Consider the following 21,431-nt stretch of genomic DNA (forward strand, 5'->3'; position numbering starts at 1 on the left):
AGGGGCCGGGTGTGGACAGAGGGGCTTGGCCCCCTCCTGCTGGGGGCGGCTGTGCCTCTGCGCCTGCCTGGAGAGGAAGTCCTTTGCACGGTTTGGGGGGCTGCCCCGCGGGGAGGGCCGCCCGGGAGGGGCCCCGCAGGCGGAGTCACGGTCGCGCCCGCGGGGGGAGGCTCCAGGGCGCTCCCAGGCCCCCAGCGCGGGGACGGCTTCCTCTGTGTGTCCTGCGCTTTTCTCCTGTGTGCTTTTTGCTCTACCTGGAAGCTGAAGACTGTCGAAAAGCCTGCTCCTGGCCCCTGGCCCTTCAGATCTGGCCTCCTCTTGGGGCCTTACCTGGAAGGCACGGGCATCTCCTGCGCCTCCCGCTCTGCGGCCCGGCCTTATCGAGTCATTCTGGCTGCTCCAGTCATTCTGGCTGCTAGACTGACCTGTGCTCATTTCTTCATTTTCTTTCCTTTTTCAGTCGTCCAGGCGGGAACGCAGTGGTATGATCACAGCTCACTGCAGCCTCCAACTCCTGGCCTCAAGCCATCTTCCCACCTTGGCCTCCCAAAGTGCTGGGATTACAGGAGTGAACCACCGTGCTGGCTCTCTTTTCAGCAGGACGTGGCTCAGGGCCTCCCCAGGGGTCCACAGTGAATGGCTGCTCCCACCTTTCTCTGGGGGAAGTGCCCGGACCCCTCACTCCGGCAGCCCCTCTCCTGTTTCAAGTCTCTTGTGGCTGAGACATTTGGAGGCTGATGGGATTCTCGGCGCTGCATCCCACCCTCTGTGGGTTGTACTGAATCCATGAGGGGTTCTGATGGAGCCACTGTACAGCCGCCCAGAGAGAGCACTGGGGCTCCTGATTGCCAGCCGGGCTGGGTTTGCAGGCAAGTTGTTAGGGATATAGGCTCTTGCTGTGTGTAGGTGGTTTGGGGTCAGGAGCTGATCTGTGTTCTCTCCAAGTCTGTGCAGCGGTGGCCCAAGCCCTAATGGGACTCCACCATGTGCTTCTGATGGCTTAAAATAACTCAGCACACTTGACAGACGACAGTCCAGCTGAGGCACCTGGATTCGTGCAGATCCTATCAACTCCCAGCAGACGAGGGAGTCATCGGGGGCAGCTTAGGAAGAACATTTTGATCCCACAACCATCTCAGAGTTCCATGACACGGGCCCGTCACACTCAAACCACAGGACACAATAGGAAGCAGCTATCAAGGCTGCGGAGGCTTCAGTGAGTGGCTGACTGTCTCCTTTCCATAGCAGGGAATGGGTGCCACATCACCAGCACACGCACAGGTGTTTAAGGGACGTTACGTCCCCGCTGTTGTTTCTGTCAGACAAATTCAGTACAGTGACTTAATCCTTGCCCTCCAAGACGAAAATCGCTGAAATATGTGACTATGTGACTGGACACGCCATAATAAACACATTAATAAGTACATTATCCAGAAAGCAGGGAGGAAGCAAAACCAAACTCAGTCTGGATTTCGAGGTCTTTGGCAGTCTGGCCCTGGTGTGAACTGGCCCTTTCCCTCACCCCACAAAGCATCCTACATTCCAACCACTTGCAAGGACTTGCCACCTCCCAAACAGGATGAGCCTTGAACGTGGACTTCCAAGCCTTAGTGAGCTGGTCCTGGTGCCTCAAGTTGCCTCCCCCAGCCTCCCTTGGAAGATGGGGCATCCCTCCAGCTCCTGCTCCCTGGCCCTCGGCCCCGAGGACTCCCAGATTCCCAAGTCAGTCTCTGTCTCCCCCTCCCTCCTACTCCCAGCACCATATTTCCCCTCACACAGCCAGCTTTGTCTTAGAGCCAAGGAATCCTCGTGGAGAGGGACCAGGTCGACCCCGCCCTGACTCCGTGGAGATGGAAGAGACCATGGGGGGAGAAGTCTCGCCTTGATGGGGAGACCACGGCGGGGGGGGGGGTGGACAGAGTTGGGTAAGAGGGCAGGTTGTGCACGTATGTCTACATGTGCACAGACACGTTTTCCATATGTAGCAGTATGAGACCCAGTCCTAAGCCACACCCGAAATTCGTTCCATTGCCACACAGTCATGGCTTCCTGGATCCTTATTCACATATGTTGAAGAGATAAATACTTCAGTTGTATTAGCTTTTGACAAGGTGTTCCCCAGAACATCAGGTGTGCTGGTCTACCCTCAAAAGGGAAGAGGAAGATGCGCCAGGTGGCCCAGGCCTCGTTTAGGGCCACATGGGAGCGAGGTAGCAGGGAAGGGCCAAGTGCTCCCTAGTTTAGTGCTCACGGTTCAGTGCTCATGCCCCTGGTCGGGAATGAGCCACCTCCTGCCCTCGGCTTCCTGATGCCTAGCAGCTGAAGGGTCACTGACTCAGGGCCCAGCCCGCTAGAGGTGTAAGCTGCGTTTGGACTTTTCTGTTCCTTGAGGCTGCCCTCTGCCCCTCACCAAGCCACAGCCTCTAGAGGGCGTGGAGGAAGGAGGAGACCAGGGCCGTCTCCTCTCAACCCGCCAGAACTGCCCACATTTGCTTCCCGGCCTGATGTAGAGTCCACTGTTTGGAAACATGTCAGCTCTACCCCAAAGGGCTCGTTTACCAGGGTTTCATCTGGGTCATCTGGACAGAACGGAAGTCTCTGCCTAGCACGAGGGTCCCTGAGTGAGTGGGGGCGGGGAGGGGAGGCCACAGCCCCAGGGGGCAGCTCTGCAGAGGGTTTCCAGCTGCCGGGAGAGAGCTGGAAGAAAGTCTATTCTGGAGCTGAGAACAAACGAAAAACGCTCCAAAAATATCAGTGAAAGGCCTAAATTCCTAAACATCTTGGTTTAAGATGTCAGGTCACTGGAAAATATAAAAGCATTTTATAATCCTCTAATCTGCACAGTGATCTCCACACTACTAGGCCAGGAGTTAAAACACACAAGAGAGGCTCTGGGGACCCAGGACTCACCTTCCGCCAGTCACAGACACGTCCCGGGGGCGCTCGGCGTGTTCACACCTTCTGCAAAATGGCGTGGTGCCGGAATGAGGCATACAGTCGGGAGAAATCAAAGATGCGAATCATCTGGGACCTTGTTCCAGCGGTTTATAGAGGGACAGTGGCTCTCAACCGTGGCCACATATTTGAATCACCTGGGGAGCTTTAAAAAATACTGGTGCCTGGGTCCCAGCCCAGAGATTTTGGTTTAATTGGCCTGGGGTGCGGCTTGGGCACTGGGGTTTTTAAGGCTCCCCAGGTGACCCAAAGTGCAGCCAAGGCTGAACATGTGGGTAGAAGGGGGTGGGAATGAGTTTGCAGCTGGGGGCGGTGGGGAATCACAGGACCTCCATGCCATTCCTTTCTGAGTTTATTTTGAATAAAAAGAGTTGTTCTAGCTGGGCTCAGTGGCTCAGCCTGTAATCCTGCGCCTTTAGGAGGCTGAGGAGAGTGGATTGCCTGAGCCGGGGGGTTCGAGACCCGCCTGGGCAGCAAGACCTCATCTCTACAATAAATCAAAAAAATCAGCCAGGCGTGGTAGCGCGTGCCTGTAAGTCCGGCTACTCGGAAGGCGGAGGCGGAAGGATCGCCGGAGCCCAGCAGGTCAAGGCTGCGGTGGCCGGGAGCCGCCACTGCACTCCAGTCTGGGCGACCGAGTGAGACCCCAACTCAAAAAAAAAAAAAAAGAGCTGTTCTTACTTTTTTGGAGTACCATGTCAAGAGGCCACGTTTTTTTAACCTACAAGGGAGATGCGGACTTCTCAGAGGTGAGGTTTCTGTTGTGTCGACCTCAGTGGCCATTTTTGCTGTTTCGGTAGAGCTGCTTTACCCCGCTGTCGCCCCTCTACCACGTGCACTGGCCGGATGACTGTGGACCAGGGACGGTCACGCAGCCTTCATGGATGAATTCAGGACTCAGCCAGATGAAGCACAGCACCGACTTTCACCTCTGCATTTCTTTAACATGGACAAAAAAACCTTTTCCTTTTCCCGAAAGGCGAGTTCTATAACATCACTTAGACTTCTCTCCAGTCCTGGACTGTGTCACCGAGAGCTCCTGCTAGACACAGACGGGGTCAAGGTCTCCTCAGCCGAGAGGAACAAAGGGAAGGAAGAATACACCTTTCAGTGCCCTCGCTGTGTTTTTCAGCTACGTGTACAGCCATGTCCGTAGATAACATGACATACACTGGTCATGGCTGCTCTGAGTCACCAAACACCCCCAAATAGCATAGGGTTAAAAGAATCCGCACCCCTCTAAGTTTCCATGGGTAAACTTGCATCCGCTGAAGGTTTGTAAGGCCTGATTCTCTACATACTTACCTCTTTCTTTTTTCTACACACTGCCTCACAACCTTAAGTGTAAGTATTTTTATAGACATACATTCCCATCTATACTTATATTCCTGCTTTTCCAGTGTCTGTTTCAGACTTTCTGAACTCAAACGTTTGCATTTAGTGCTGTCACTTTCCTGTTCCCTCACAGCCAGCCCGGCTGTCAGCCTCCCACTCCCGGCTGCCAATCTCTTTCTTGACATACGGTGCCGGCTCCCTTCCTGGCTCTGCGGCTTGTCCCACGGTCTAGGGGCTCCGAATGGCCTTTCAGAAGCCCTACAGGTGATGCAGCTGACCTGTACCAACAGGGCCTTTTCTGCTAGGTCGTCTTCCTCCACTGGAAGTCTTTGTTCATGAAAGGATTCTCACTTTTCCTGCCACTCTAAATTTAACCAAAGGGTTAAAGGGATCTCCCACACTTCCAGTGAGGACATCACAGGTGTCCCGGTGCCTCACCTCTCACCACCCATCACCAGATGAACCATGGGAACGAATGAAGGTGAAACACAAAAGAGACTAGAAGAAAATCAGGGTGTGTATTTATCTGACTCAGGAACACATACACAATAAGTGGAATGGAAGAAAGCACAAAGCACAAGGCCAATCTACTTAACTCTATAAAAAAGGAATGCTTCTGTATGTCAAGATAAGACCCCCAAAACTAAATAGTTGGAAAAGTAGCAAATAAAATACTGGATAAAATGTTTCAGTGCATACGATAGATAGCAAAGGGGGGAACTGCCTTGGACCTGTATTCGAGCAAACTAACAAATCATTCATAAAACAGATGGACTCCCCAATAGAAAAATAAGCAAAGTCAACACAAAATTCACGAAGGCAATAGAATGCTCACAAGTATGGCAAAAGCTTCCATCTTACTAACTTGTATTCAAAGAGTATAAATTAAAGTAAGAAAGCCATTTTTTCATTGGGAAGTTGTGGAGAGGTAAAAATATAACTGTACTGTATCGGAGAAGTGATTTACAGCACAATTCTGATTTCCGCCTCCTCCTCAGGTATCTTCAACTAAGCTTGGCTGAGGTAAGAAAATGGAAAGTTTAATCCTGTGAGATACGCTCAATGGATTCCAAGGCGAGGAGTCAGAAACCCAGGCAGTTTGAGGGATGGTTGAAGGCTTAGCTTGGTTGAGAGTGCTTAGCTTGGAGACCAGAACCCTAAGGGAAGATGTATTGAAAAACTGTTATAAAGAAGGCATAGATTTTCTCTGCTTAATTTTTCCATAGCAGGAGTCAAAAGGGCAAGTAAACACCCTTTGGCCTCAGGGAAGGAGAATCTTTTCTATGGTCAGAGCTGTCTAGTCCTAGCATGAGCCACCTCCAGGGATGGCCATCTTATCAAACAGAAGCTGAACGGCTTTATGTCATGGATGCTACAGAGGAAACTTTTTGACCCATATGAGTCCTTTGAAAATTTTCCTCTATAAAGTCGTCTTTTCATAAGTACAGAACTTTCAGATAGTGGTTTATTTCAACAAGAAACGAATTTAAATGATCCCAGACAAGTGAAGATAATGTAAACCTGCAGGGCGTACATCTGGTTGACCAGAGCTCAGAACACTAGGTACCAACTAACACCAGCAGGGCAGAACTTGAATGCTCCTGTCTGCTGGGTTGGATGGACGAATGGCCCACTGGTCCCAGAAAACCAGTCTTTAGGTCTTGTCTTTGAGTACGTGAGTCCAGTATAGAATTTTGGTGTCAAGGTTTCCTCCCCCGCCCAAGTTCCTTTTACTTGGTCTGTCCGTGTCCCAAAACTAAACGCGGTGCTTTCGCTGTCATTAGTGGGAGACTGTGGGGGGTCAGGTAGTGGCCGGTTCAGCCCTCAGGACTTTTCACATTAGCCAAGCTCTGAATCCAGAGACGAAATATCATAATGTGGTCTGTTCCAAAAGGGAGATGAAGATATTTTTAAAGTCTTAGCACCTGGGATTTACTTGAGTATTTTCAGAACCGTTCTGTTTGGCTAACATCAAATGACACCTCTCTAAAGGCATGCAGTTAGATGCCAATGTTTTTTTTGATACAGAATTTAATGAGGGTGAAATCAAAGCAAAAGTTATATCCCAGAGAGATGGAAAAAATGAGCAGTATGTGGAAAAGGAAAAAAAAAGGAGATTCATTTCTTCACAGACTAGGCAATAAGATTCTTGGTTCATAGGAGTCTTGAGATTTTTTCAGCTGAAATCATGGCAGCTAAAAGAGAGGCTCATGCAGATATGAAATTTAAACATTATGGAACCCATTAGCCCCAGGGCAGAAACACCCCATACCTCTCTGTGGCTGTTCCTTCCTGTAAGTTGTTTGCTTCTAATAACAGAGATGAGCTCTTTGAGGGCAGGAGTCCCAGAGTTCCCTTCCCACAGCCACACCCCTGGACACCCCACATTAATAGCTCTTGAAGGCCAGATGACAACATGGCCTAGCAGCGGGAAGGCCTGGGACATTCTGACTTGAAGCATACACACTGAATTTCACATTCAGACTTTCTTCCTAATTTATCGCCTTGGAATTCTTGAGTACTTACAGTGATGGGACCACATTTCTTTAAAAAATTTGCCACTGCAAGTTAGATTGCTGAAGAGGAGCAAGTTAGGTCTGGTACAAGGTGGGATCTCAATAAACATGGCCGACTGGATGAAGATATATACTTTCCAGTTTCCTTAGGAAGATGCCCCATTGGCATCTTTCCTTGGAAATGTGCCTCTGAGGGTGGGTTCCATTGGGAGCAGGGCGCAGAATAAGCCAGAATAAGCCAGATCACCTCGACATATCACTTGACCTCAGGATTCTTGGCGTCTGTCCGTGTGTCAGGACAGAATAGCCAGCGTGAGGGGAGATGTTTCTCTCTTTTCTAATTTTTGGAATATAATGTATTGAGACTGAATTTTATAGATCCCAATCTAAGCCAATTTACAGTCACTTCTGGTACTTAATACTTCTGGAAACAGAAGGAAATTCCCCAATTTCGATGAAACATAAAGGAAACAGAAGGAAATTCCCCAATTTCGATGAGAAAGAAACTTGTTTTTACTAGAATTCTGTGACTGGGAGACAGTCTTGAAGGCAGCCCGGAGAAGAACTCTTACAAAGGGTCTGAATTTAGGACTTGTGAAGAAAAGTTAGTGGAACTGGATGAATTAGCTTGAAGGAGAAAACTTCTGGGTGACCTCATACTCTTCAAGTATGTTCCTTCTACGAAGGCCTAAAGTGAAACGAACCCAGACAGGATCCTGACAGAGCTGCAACTATAACTTTATATTGTTGGACTGTTGGGGTAGCGTATTGTTGAAGCAAGTATACTCGATTAAGGGTCAGGAGAAGCGTGGGCAAGGGGCTTCTTACTTTATCACTGATTAGTTGGGTGACTCTTGAATAAGTCACTTTATGCTCTAAGACTCAGTTTCTTCAACTCTAAAGGGCCAGGGCAGCAGGAATTGTTCCACATGCTTCATAGTGCTGATCAGAAGGTCAAGTGAGAGAATGGCCATTAAAGCTGCAGCCATGGGTACGGTGGGCCCCAGGGTTCTAATACAATTAAGTGTTCAGGCAGGATCGAAACTGTGGAACTGTCACTCCTTTCCCAGAGGTCTTAAATGTGGGCATCCCCTGGTCTGGGTGGCTCAGCCAGAGGCTGGCTGAAGGTGGGAGAAAGAACCAGATCACCTCAACATAACACTTGATTCTGGTGTCTGCTGGTTCCCTCCTGCCCATGTGTCAGGACAGAGCAGCCGGCGTGAAAGAAGCTGTTTCTCTCTTTTCTGATTTTTGGAGAATTTTCCCTCTAAATGAAACTGAACAAGACACATAAGGAGGAACACTGGGGTCTGAACTAGCACATCTTCTCAGTTTGACTTTTCCCTGGAAAAGTGAGTCCTTCTGTGCTTGGATATAAGTGGACTTGTTTGACCCAACTTCATGTTGCTTCTCTGTTTGTTAAAGGACATTGGAGACATTTATGTCTCGGGAGGAGACGATTCCCTAGAGCAGGGGTCCCCAATCCCTGGGACGTGAACTGGTGCCACTCTGTGGCCTCTTAGGAACTGTGCGCACAGCAGGAGGTGAGTGGCTGGCGAGCAGAGCTCCATCTTCTGTCAGACCCACCACGGCATTAGATTCTCATAGAAGCGTGAACCCTCTTGTGAACCACGCATGCGAGGGACCTAGGTTGCGCCCCTTATGAGAACCTAATGCTTGAGGATTTATACACCCCCATTATTCCCACACCATCCGTGGAAAAATTATCTCCCATAGACTGATCCCGATGCCAAAAAGTTTGGGGACCACTGCCCTAGAGGACAACATTTATTATTTGTGATCACGTGAGGCAATGGGCAGATTCTTCCACAGATGGTGGAGCTGTGACTGGAACCTACTGCTCTGGGTGTCAATGGAGCCATCTTCCTCCCAGAAGGGTGAGAAACCGGGGAACATGGTGAGGGAGGAACCACGAGCTGGGGTTTTTCTGGGAAAAAACTAGCCAGATACTACCACTACTCCCTCTGGTCACAGAGCCTTTTTGTGTGACCTTCTGGGGGCTTGAGGAAGTTACTTTTCTGGTGACCACACAGGCCACAGGGTTCAAAAATGAAGTGGAAGTGGAGAAAATGGGGGGGGGAGGGATAATAGAATTTCAGAGCTCAAAGGGAAGCAGTGATCTCTCCACAACCTCCCACTGAGGAAGGACTCTTGCCACCCCTCCGAGGGGGCCGCTCACCCTCTGATTAATAGGCTACCTCCTGAGGATGCCTGTCCTGACCTCAGCCAGGCCAGGCAGACCTTCGAGCTCATTTTGAAGCTAAATCTCTCTCTTTTAAATTGCACTCCTTGGTTTTCTGTCATTTTGGAGTCTTCTAGGCCAAATCTGTTTCATTTCACTTGGCAGCCTTCTGAAGAAAGCCCTCACGACTTACCTTCCCTTTCTTCTCCAAACTAAGCTTCCCCATTTCCTTCAGCCAGTCCCCAAAGAAGACGCACCCCAGATGCAAGATACCCTTCTCTGCACACATGGCCGTTTACTAAATCTTCCATCCTATGGGACAGAGTGCACCCACCTTCTGTCTGGTCCTAGAATGAAAACAACCTTTTGCATCAGGAGTTGGGGCTGGGCAGGGGGTCTACGACTGGTTTGCTCGCCGAGAAGGGAAATAGGAAGCTTCCCATGAACCTGGCTGCCTCGACTATGACCGACTCGTGGCCCAAGGGTGCCTCCCGTGCGATACCCGACATGCCTCAGTCCCAAGTTCGTGTGGAGATGCCCTTTCAGAGATTTCAAATTTTCCAACCCTGACGGCAAGACTGAGAGAATGAGAGGCACCCCGTGTCATCAAGCAACCAAAAAACTCCTCTGGACCCTCCCTGCTCCCGAAACCCCAGACCAAAATGCACAACTGGTGGCTTGAATGCTCCATATCCTCTTCCTGGTTCCTCCAGACAGGAGCAATTTCACAGTCCCCTGCTTCCAGAACTTTCCATCCCCTTCTGAGCGAATATGGCTTCAGGCTGCAGCAAGGAGCTTGCAGACACAGAACACAGAGTCTGGCCCAGAGGCTTATAAAAGAGAGAGAGACACCAGAGACTGACATCACTTCCTGGCATGGCCTATCATCCTCCTCCACATGGTGGGCTTTGCTGAGACCACACCCTTCCTGTGAGACCCTCCCAGACCACCGAGGGCCCTCGCTCCAGTCGCTGCTGAGCAGAGTGCAGGACGTGGCACTGAACGTGCATCTGGCCGTCCTGCTCGTGTCTGGCAGCTCACAGTCCACCAGGACACAGCCTGGGCCTGGGCCATACGCTGTAGCATCGGAGAGGTGTCACATAGCAGTAGTTCCCAGGAGAGGAACAGGCTCAGAGGAGCGGAGAGTTTCACAGGGAGTGGGTGGCAGGGTCAGGCCTGGAATCCGGTTCTCTTGAATTCTTACCTCAAGGGCTCTAACATAACGTACGTAAAACCATGACCTGTGCATCTGCATGTATACTTATAGACGCCTGTGTATGCGTGGGAGCAGAAGGCCTTAATTCAACCATAGCCTCCAATCTGATTCTCACAGTGATCCCATTCGATAGTTAAGGAAACTGAGGTTTGATCACAAAGACACATAGTAGCATCTAGATTCAGATCCAGGCCCTGGGACTCCAGCGCTAGTGTTGTTCTCGTGGCACGACGTTGGCATCTGACATCAGTGCGCATTCCCAGATCCTTAGTAAGGATCCCTCTGGAATTAAGTTATCTTTGTCCTTCCCTCTATCCTACATTCTCAACCAAGTTGTAACACAACCCCTCACTAATATGGTGACAGCAAAATTTAAACGCACAGCACATCGCTAGCCAGTGAGAGTCAGTCACTTCGGTCACCCATTGGACAGGTAAAGAAAGGATAGGGGCCAAGGTGTGGCCAGGTTCAAAGAGTGGGGGGACCACTTGGCGGCAGAGACACAGATGGGCGGAGTTCGGTTGGAGGCCTGTGCCCTCGCTTGGTGGGGAGGCGGGCTACCCTCTCCTCCTGTTTTAGAGTTCTGCTTTCCTGTAATTCTTAGCAGGGTTTTTCCTCACAATCTTAAAAGTCTCGCCAACACATTATCTTAACAATCTGAGAAGATGCCTCTTGTGAAGAACATTCCTAGAGAGAGCAGTCGTTTCCCTGCTCTTTTCTCACCAGCTGGAGTTCTGAGTCGAGTGACAGGAAGGCAGTGGACTCTTACAGAGCATATGCTGTATGTCAGGAGCTGCACACGTATGACCTCATCGACTCTGCTACACATGGGTGGTTTTGCAGGTGAGGGAACTGAGGCTCATGGGGGTTACACCACTTGTCTAAGGACACACAACCAGTGAGTGGCAGAGCAGGGACGGATGCCTTGGCCTGTTAGACTAAAGCACTAGGCCCGTCCCCTCCACGCGGTACACATGGTCTTCCTGACGTTGGGCGGGCTCAGCTTTTAAACTCTTCAGTCCCAGAGGACCCTAACCAGGGACCCTAATTGCTGCCATGGAGTCAGCGCCTTTGCTGGAAGTGGCTCTTCAGGTCATTACTGAATGACAGTAGGAGACTTAAATGCACTCGTGGTCTTCAGAAAATCAGACCCAGGATAAGAATGTTTGAGCTGGACAGGACCTTACCAAATGCACAGCCAACCCTGACTTCTGCAGATAACGAAAATGAGGTCAAGGGATTAGGGTAGAAAGAAAAATGCCCAGGTCATATGATTATTTAGTGGCAAAGGTGGGATCAGAGCTGGGTCTCCTGCCCGGGATGGAGCCCAGGAACTCAGCACACCCATTATGAGCTGCTTAGCAGTGCAGAGAGAGGACAAATACTTCAGAGTCCTGTTGACATAGGTGGGACTGAGAAGAAAGAAGCAGATGCGATGTGCATCAGGAAAAAGAGGCGGTGTGTGAACCCAGCCTGAAAGCGCGGACCGAGCATGGGCCAAGGAGACTCGGTAAGTGACATCCCAGATTGCCTTTTGTTCCCACTGCACATAGAGTTGGAAGCCAAATGCAAGCCACCAAGGTTGCAGCAAAACAGTGAGTAATCACAGCACAAATATTTGTGGGCAGCTGCTGGAGTGCGAGCCACCTGCTGAGAGTTTACAGCTTTGTTAAACTTGGTAAACGTTACAAACGGAATGGGAACGTCCCTGGTCTGTGCCGTGTCCCAGACTCTTCCCAGGAGGCCTTGCTCGGGGAGCCGGCTGGCCTGGCCCTTGACTAGATCCTTCTTGCTGAGGTCTCGTGCTGTTCTCTTGGTGGACACCAATGTTGTCAACAGCCTCTAGTAGAGACTGCGGGAGGGAGGAGTATCACAGAGGGCTATGTGTAGAGTTTTGAAGAGGTCACAGAGCCCCCCGAATGCACCCTCCTTCCCGTTGTCCAGATGAAGAAACTGAGACCCAACAGTGATGAGCCCAAAGTCATGAAGTAGGGGCCGAACTGACTCTTGATTGTGGAGCCTTTGACCAGTGCTCCTTCCTTTAGGCCCCATGAGTTCTCTGGATGGTAACAAAAAGGGAGGTGTGGCACTGTCGTGTGCCATAGGTGGAAGGCACACGGTTCTTGACTACTAGGATTTTTGGTTGTCACGTGACCACAGGGCGCTCTTGGCATTTAGTGGGCAGGGGCCAAGGACACTGTAAATAGCTTACAGAGTGACCAACCTGTGTAATGAAGAGTTGTCTTGCTCAAATACCAGGAGTATCTTGCTGAGAAATATTTTCTCCACCATTTGACTTTACAATGGAGGTCTCCAAGCCCAGAGGCAGGGAGGACACGATGACTAGAGACAGGATTACTCACTGTTTTGCTGCAACCTTGGTGGCTTGACCAGGCTCCCAAAGGAGCCATCAGTCCCCTGACTCCAGAGCACGCTTTGTCACCCTCCCACTGAGCCCTTGAGGGACTCAGAAGCAACCTTGGTGCCTCAGCAAAGGGTGACTCCAGCCCCCCGCCGGCCCTGCTCCTGCTGCATTTGAACCTGAGCTATTTTCAGGTCAGCACGTACTTGGACTTGAGGCCCTCCTGCCCATAGGGCTGCAGCAGATACTGGTGAACCAGCTTGTCTCTGAGAGTCCCGGCCAGTTTGATTTTCTTTCTTGATCGATGCAGGTTGATAATGAAGAGCGTAATGGACCCACGGACATAGTTGTGGCTGAAATCCAGGGAAAGAGGAGTGAGAAGGTGGAGACAAAGTGGTCAGTTAGATGCTCCTAATAATTATTATAATAATAATTTATATGCTTCTAAATAATTTATAGACTGCAAAGAGTAAGACCAAAGAAAAGAGCACGTATTTTTATGGGATTTGGCTACCAGAGACCCTAAAAGACAGAACGACCTTGTTATTGTGGTTTCTTGCAAAGAAAATACCTGCTTCCCTTCATATTCCTTTTGCCTTTGTTTAAATGTATCGCAGTGAAAACTTGATATATATATGCACACACATATATACATAATATATATATGCATATATGACCATAATATGGAAGTAAAACATGTTAATTGCAAAAAAGAGAAAAATATAAGGAAACAAAAAAGAAAATTTCCCAGAATCCTATCTTCATATCTTGAGATATGTTAATATTTTGACAAACACCTTTCCAGTATTGTTTAGTTTATTAACTTGACAAATATTTATTGAGTACTTTGACTCATACATATATATAGATCACTCATTTTTACATAACTGGGATCACATTATTTACAGAGATTTTTCCCTCTAGTGAACATCTTAGATATATTCCCATGTGAATGTATATTCTATTTGTAGAAGAATACAGTGAGGCATGGTGGCGCACTCCTGTAACCCCAGCAGCTTGGGAGGTGGAGGTGGGAGAATCTCTTGGGCCTGGGAGCTTGAGACCAGCCCGGGCGACATAGTGAGAACTTGTCTCTACAAAAAAAGTTCAACAATCAGTTGGGCGTGATGGCATGTGCCTATAGTATGAATACTTTTCGGGAGGCTGACATAGGAAGATCACTTGAGCCTGGGAGTTGGGGGCTGCAATGAATTGTGATTGTGCCACTCAATCATGGAGATGTGGCTTAACGTGTTTGAGTCCTCTTCTTTTGCAGACTTATGCTGTTTAAAAGTTTTTGCCACTGTAAATTATGTCATGAAGGGTTTCGTTGTACATAAACTTTCTGAACATCATGACTGCTTCTGATAATACAGTCCTAGAAGTTGGAATCATCAAGCAAGGAGAACGTGTGTTGGGTGATTACTCGCCACATTTTCCAGTTCATTCCCAGGACTGCCTCTCCCTGAGGCTAGATTTCATATTCCTGCTCTATTCCTCCAGGGTGATCACATAATTTGCTTTGTCTAGTGGAATGTGAGTGGACATGTTAAACCCTCTGGGCAGAAGCTTTAAGCGCCAGCCCATGTTTTGCCACCTCTCTTTTCATCTTCTATAAGACGGATGGTGTTCTTGATAGAGGCTATTCTATGGCCTGGGTGCTGGTGTGAAGATGAGGCAGAGCAGAGCTCTGCCATGATGGACAAGTAGCATGAATGAGAAATACGTGCTCTTATTGAAAGCACAGTGATCTGCATGCAGGCTCTTCATTATCGCAGCAGAACCTCACCTATCCTGACAGATGATATTGCTATGAACTCTCTAGGAAGCTTGTACTAATTTGCTCCCACCTGGTCTGAATGAGAGCGCCCATTTTCTCAGACCCTTAAGTATACTAGATATTAACCAATTCCTTTGTCAGCTTGAGAGGTAAAAATGGGATTGTAATGTTGCATTAATCTGTACATTTTAAAATCCATGCTGACATGTGGCATTTTTTCATGGACCATTTCATTTATTCTCTCATCAACTGCCTGTTCATGTCCTTTGCCCATTTTTTATTGATTTCTAAAGACATTTATTAAAGATAGCAGTCTTTTGTCTGCCTGTATGTTGCAAAATCTGCCCCCCCTTCTTGGACCATTTCAGATTATTTACATTGTATTCTAATACATAAAAGTTAGCTTTTATGTAGTCAAATTTATTTATCTTTTGGATTTCTGCTTTTGCTGTTTTACCTAACCCAAGATTATAAAACCATGCACCGTTTTGGAACCCTTTTCAACCAGCACAGGATGTTCGGAAGCCTGGGAGAACTGTGTGCCTACATACAGCCTTTCAGCATGTATCAACAAAATTATAATGATTTCCTTCTCTCGGTAGGAAAAGAGACTTTGTTTCTAAGGGGTCCCTTAGGGCTCCATCTGGATAGGTTAATGAGAGGAAACAGAAAAAATGGCCCAGCCCTGCCTTCCAAGGAGGCGTTCAGAGAAACTGTAAGTTTCTGCCCAGAGGAAAAGATCATTCCTTGCAGAAATGGCATCTGATCTCCAGGTCACTCATCTGTGCTTCTAAAGGTGCTAATTAAGAGTTGAGTGACCAGGGCAGGTCACTATGGTAACTTGGGTTTTTTTTGTTGTTGTTTTTTTTAAGAAGCAGTTTTCAGGGCTCTTCCTTGGAGATTCAGTCCATTTGGCCTTGGGCCTCTGGGTATCTATATATTTCAAAACCTTTCTGGGATATTTGGCAGATGAGTTGGGTTTGGAAGCTACTGGTTTAGAACAAACTATTAAGGTTATGAGAAGAACGACCCAAGTATATCCTACTGGCTGTGCATCAGTGATTTTTCTTGTGTCTGTAGGAGGGCACATGATTGTGTTCAAGGATTTTTGGATGCTCAAGTTTGTGTTCTGATAAATTATTAAATAACTCTGCTCTCCGGTCCCTCTTAATCCCCGGCAGCATATGAACTCGCTTTTGGAGCCAAACGAGTTAGGCCAGAAGAGAACACCAATTGATTTGAGCAGACTCATGTCCTCAGAACAAAAGAAGGATGCTGGCTGCCTGTGTCAGCCGTGACGGTGACGGTCATTAAAGAAGAGCGACTCCATTCTGTTGGCGGGCTTTCAGCTTAGTGTGGCTCTGTGTGAAACCAAGGAAGACACCCTTAGCCCCAGGCTCTCTGGGCTTCAGAGCAGGAGCAAGGAGGTGTGGACAGGCACCACTCTGGCCAGGCTGCAGTAAGCCCTCTGGCTAGCTACCATCAAATGGCACTCTGGAGGTCCGCTGTGGAGGGGGCAGAGCCAGGTGCTCATGAGTTTCTCTCCTGCAAAGACTGCAGAGGAGAAGGGTGGGATGTGGGGGCAGGGTGGCGGGGGAGGGAGACCTGAGATCACGGCGCTGCTGCAGGGAAAGCTGTCTTTTCTTCAAGCTGCTGGGCTGTGGTCTGATTTCCATTTCCATACTTCCCCTGAGGAAGGCAAACCTGTACAGCCCAGAGACCAACACAGAGGCTCTGACAGACCTGCCTCCAAGAGGAAGGGGCACTGAAGGCTGCCTCAGTCGTCCCTCTCCCTCTTGACCGATGGTCAAGGACATTAAGCACAGGCCTTTGGCTGCAAAGATACTTCCTGGGCTGGGGAGTGTGGCAACAACCTGAAAGTACTGTGCTGAGAACCCAGATTCTCGGGGGAATGTCTGTTCTCTGACCACAGAAGAATAATCTTGGGGAGAATGGTGGCTGAGGGCTTGGCCTGCAGGCGATTGCTGCCCCTCTGATGTTGTCAGGTCCAGGTGGCTTTTGGTTATCTTAGTGAATGCCCCTTTCTGGAGAGAAGTTGTCTGAGTATAACATCCATCTTGCCCATATCTCACTGGCGGTGAGATGTTTTTTGCCAGTGGGGAATCTGTGTATCTGGAGTTCGTCTTTTCTGGCTGTTCTTTTCCTGCCTGACATCCTCTCTGCGTTGCCATGGGAGAAGGAGGAAGTGAAGGTTGGAACTGGAATATCCTACATGTAGGAGGTGGGGAATGTCCTGTGGGGAGGTGCGTCTTGACTTCCAGATAGAAGACAGCCATGTTCTAGAAACGTCTCCAGTGAGGCTGGATGCTGGGAAAGAACGGGAGGACGAAGTTTGCAGTCCACGGTCCTTCCCACTGAAAGTCAATGTGCTTGAATTGGTGTTGATCCACTGTGTCCAAATCCAACTCAGAGGTTTTGGGTTCGGTAAAAGTCAGGCCATGTTTTGCCAAACATTTTTCCCCTTAATTTCAAAGCCCCTGTGTATTTTAAGGGAAATTTAATCCACATGTTCCTGATTCATTTACACTGAACTCATCAAAATATTGTTTTGTAAGAGCCATTTGATGTCCAAGAAGCCTCAGAAACCTTTTTTATGAGTCTTTATAAAAACTTCTTCTGAAAAACAGGAAGTCATGCTTTGCCAATAAAGACGAACTTGAACCCCAAAAGGCTCAATTTTGCTTCAACATCCACCAGGCTCCAGTTGGTTCTGAACTTGACTAAGGACCTCGGCTCCACCCCAGAAAAATACATCATCTCAGCAGAATGGCTTATAAAAAAGGTTTCCTTGTCAAAACGTGATTGCTCCTTAGACAAGAAGACCTGGGGTGAGAACTGTCATTCTGCCGGCGCCCCGACTTCTTAGCTGCAGAACAGAAAGCAGAAAAGCACCTGCTGGTGTTGGTATAAGTATCTGACTTCTTCTCCTAAACGGATCATAGGAGACAGTGCTACGAGGTCAGAAGTGACCCGCACTGTAAGAGGCCACCACAGAGGCAGCGAGGTGTCCAAGCAGAGGCTGCATGGCTGTCAGGGAGACGTAAGACCGATTCCTGTGTGGAATAGGACACTGGCCCAAATGTCCTCTAAGGGCTCTTTCCAAATGTAAAATTCTTTGCACCTTCAATGCCATCATGAACCTTTGGAATTCAATAAAATAATATAACCGCAAATATCTGGCAGATGTTTCCCACACCACAAGTGTTCGAGACATTGAAGTGCACACTTTCTCTGGATTGTCCTACTAGTAAGTTTTTACTTTCTCATCCAATCCCTGTTTTGACCTGGGGCACGTCTTCTCAGAGTATCGGTCAAGGTTGAATGGTGTGAAGCCACTGTGGCCAATCTGATCTGACTCACTGCCCACAAATAAACGGAATGAGTCAGTCGTGCCTGCTGTGGGAGATGGGCAGAGGAGGGGCACAGACAGGGCTCATGGCTTCCCAGAGGGGAGAACGGACACTTCTGTCTGTGTGCCTTCCCAGCCGGGCCCCGATGCCCGTGGGCATGGAGCAGATCTGCATGTCATCCGGCTCATGCTTCCACTGTGGTCTTTCTTCCAGGATCTACCAGGGAGGAAGGATCACCCCCGTTGTTATCATTAGGGTCATGTGCAGAATGAGTTTTGACAGTCTTCTTTCTTTTTCATGGGGAGGTTGTACTGATTGATAGAAGTCAGTGACACCGTTGCCCCAGAGAGGTTCTGGGGGAATTCCCATGGAAAGCAGAAGACAGCCGGCAATGGAGAAGGGTCTCGAATCCAAATGATCTCACACCTGTCTGAGGCCTCAGGCTAGGGAACGGCAGAGTTCTCAACCGCTCCACGTCACCGCTTCCTTCTGCCCAATGCGTTAATGTCAAGTGGAAGAGGGCTATAGCTACACGCAGCATCTTGGTGCTCTATTTCTGCATTCACCAGTCATTCATCCTCCTGCCAGTCATCATGCTAGACCTCGAGAATGCAAAAACGCATGAGACACTGGCCCTGAGTTCATGGTGGATTCAGAATATTCAGTGACACCACTGAAGAACGCTTGGGTGAACATCGGAATGAGACCCTTTGAGGAAGCCTCTGTGCGGACGCGCGAGTCCTGCCAAGCCATGGCTGCAGGTATTTTTTCCCCTGAGTCCTCAGACTGGTGGTATAAAGGCCGCAGACTGATGTGCTCTCCAACAGGGGTAGAAGGTGCCCGGAGTCATTTTTCTCTTTGGAGGCTGGGGGTCCACCTTTTGGGTGGTTACCTCAGGGCTGGGGCAGAGACAAGGAATACAATGTTTCCTTGTGTGGTGATCAGATAGCTCCCACCAAGGCCACAAAGCAGTCGCTCTCTGACGGGTATTGGATTGAGCTTCCTGTTGGGCAAAAGGGATGTTGAAAGCCCCTGGCCTCTGCCCAGGTCGGCCTCTCCTCATCCACAATAGGCACTTGTATCTACCAACAGGACAACTGGCCCCTGGCCCCGCTCTGCTCAGAGTGATTCTTTGAAAAATCTTATCGTGATCAATTAATTGGCTTGGCCCCTCTCTCATCAAGGAAGGGGTAGGAGCATCTGTGTAACCTGACCACTGCGGGCTCTTTGTGCCGTCCACGCCCTTGATCTGCTCCCGCCGGGCTGGGGAATGAAGGTCTGGCTGGAGGCCCTGACTTAACCCTGCGGCCCTCCTGCCAGCTTTTCGGTGCATGAAGAGAAGTAATTCTGTTTTCCAGGGCAGCCTGTTTGGCCTTAAACAGGAAGTGACGTAAGAAAGCCAGATGGGTCTTGCTTTCGGCCTGGTTTTAAATTCTTCTCTTATGGGCTTATGCTTGAGCTTTTTTTAATCTGCTAGACTTCATTCACCGATCAGTGATCTTCTTGTTTGTGTTCAAGACAACTCTAATGACAACCAGTGCTACAGCCAGCCCGGCGGAACGCTCCTCTGGTAGACAGGTGACAGTCACTGGTTTTGCTGCCGGTATTAGGCTGGCCCGGTATCTAATCAGTGCCAGACTTTCCTCGGAGAAGGGCATGGGCTTCAGCTAGTACAGTGTGGGTTCCCACATAAACCCCTTTCTGCTGCCTGTTTTCCCATGATCCAACTGTAATTTCTGATCCGTGATTGTAAATAATCACTGACCAGAATTTGTAAGGCTTTAAATAATTTGTAAGTATTCAGTCGCTACACAACTTTATCATCTGCTAAGAATTTAACAGAGAAGTTCGGCTGTTGATGCTGGAATCCATATTTAGTTTTATAAGCTTTTCCCTGTTTTAGTCTAGTTTTGGGTTTTTTGGCTCAGGAATTTTATTTCTGTTTGCTGATATGAAATATAAGAAATTTAAGAGTGGAATGTTAGTAAATTTCAGCTTAGTTCTGTAATGTCAGGAATTTAAGAATGAAAGAAAACGATTGGTTAAAAAAAGAGGGAGCGAAGGATAACCCCACATTACCACGTAGGGTTGTTATAAGACCAGCCCCTGACAAAGGAAACCCAGATTTCATTTAGTCTCTTAACTCTTAAAATAGCTGAGAAGATGTCTGAAATCCTGAAAATGGCTCTAAAGCTGGCATGACTACTTTTGCTGGTCACCTCAGTTCTGGGGAGCCCCACACTGGTCTGGGGTTGCGTTTCCAGGGGTGTGGCTCCCCAGCACGCATCCTAGAAGGAGAGGTTTAGTTTCTCAAGCTCTCCCAGTGGATCACAGGGAAAGATTTGATTACTCTTGCCTTGGCTTAGGCTTTGGCACTCAAAAAGCCTTACGGGCATTACATCAACTGGCACCGAGAAAATGCCCAATAAAAATGTGTTGGATGAAGAAGTGAATGAACAAATGGCAAGGATTTTATGAACCTTTCATGAATAATCCTGTAAGCATGAAAAGGGGGGTTACTTGGAGAAAAAGTTATTTACCAGAAATTATTTGAAACCCACAAAAGAGCAGGATGGTGACTCCAGACGTACTTTTCAACTAAGACCAGCGACCTGAGATGAGTTCCGAAGGAATCCGGAGTGGCCCAGGGCTGACGACCCTCAGGGGTGGCATGTCTGTGCCATCTCCGTGGAGACTTACTTGTGGTGGCTTGTGCAGTGAGCATAGATCCTCAGCTTGTCCCGGATCACTCGGCCTGGCCGTGGCTTCCGCTGGAGCCCGGCCACGTGCACAGCCAAGACTTTGGGACCGATCAGGCGCTTGTAGAGGAAGGAGAGCCAGTAATCCTAGGAGAACAGAGAGGAGGCGGACAGTTAGGGAGACCGCGTGTCCAAGCGATAAATGTGACAAACACAGGGGCCAGAAACCACTTCCCATCAGGGGGACGTGCATCATGACCGGTGAGGCCCCAACTCCACAAGCGTGGTCACCCAGGGAAGTGCTCACTCGGGGTGCTTCGGAAGTGGGCACTGTCTGAAGTGGCCTTTTCAGCCACACAGGGACACCCAAGTGGGGGAGACCCAGAACAGCATATGGACAAAGGGATCCAGGTATTCCACATATGAAATAAAACCTTTATTTTCCGATGACTTTCCTTTTATATGGGTTTATGATTTCTATTTCATTGTAGAATGGGAGGCTTCCATTCCTCAGAATTGTTTCTAATATGAGAATCCAAACTGTCATTCTCCAAAATTGTCACTGAAGACTACTAGTGCCGTGGGAGGGAGATGAAACTTCTCCAGGCAGAAGTACCAAAAAGCCAAACAGAAAAATGTTTGCAAACCATGGTGCTAATTCTTGGTTACCGTCAATAGTTCTACAATAAAAAGAATCATTCTAAGCTAAAAAGAATGTGATGCTTTAACCATTCCACGATCCATTTGTAACTGATCAATCAATATTCAATTTGTTGCCCCACGCATGTTTTTGAGCTTAAAAAGTCTATTCACCACTTAATTTCTATCGTATTTGCTGTTATCATATTTTGGTTTTGTATTTGTTATAAATATAAAATTTGCATTTCTGTTGTGCAAGTGCTTATCACCTATTCTGAGGTCATGACTTCAGTGTTTATAACTCACTGTATCAAACGGAGCTTCCTCATTTGTTTAGGACCCCGGCCCCCAGTTC

The 21,431-nt window shown here is 48.6% G+C and overlaps 1 protein-coding gene across 1 annotated transcript in view; it reads right to left on the reverse strand.

Moving 5' to 3' along the window:
- Positions 1-21,431, reverse strand: part of HPSE2 (heparanase 2 (inactive)) — a 651,318-nt gene that overhangs the window by 8,212 nt on the left and 621,675 nt on the right. The window contains exons 10-11 of the mRNA XM_008073956.1: positions 20,439-20,584; positions 12,794-12,940 (exon numbers count right to left, since the gene is read on the reverse strand). Coding sequence (XP_008072147.1) covers positions 12,794-12,940; positions 20,439-20,584 — 293 coding nt within the window. The remainder of the gene's footprint in view (positions 1-12,793; positions 12,941-20,438; positions 20,585-21,431) is intronic.

The sequence above is a fragment of the Carlito syrichta genome, unplaced genomic scaffold (genome assembly GCF_000164805.1).
Source record: "Carlito syrichta isolate Samal-C Ts95f unplaced genomic scaffold, Tarsius_syrichta-2.0.1 Scaffold316221, whole genome shotgun sequence".
In the NCBI taxonomy this organism is placed as follows: domain Eukaryota; kingdom Metazoa; phylum Chordata; class Mammalia; order Primates; family Tarsiidae; genus Carlito; species Carlito syrichta.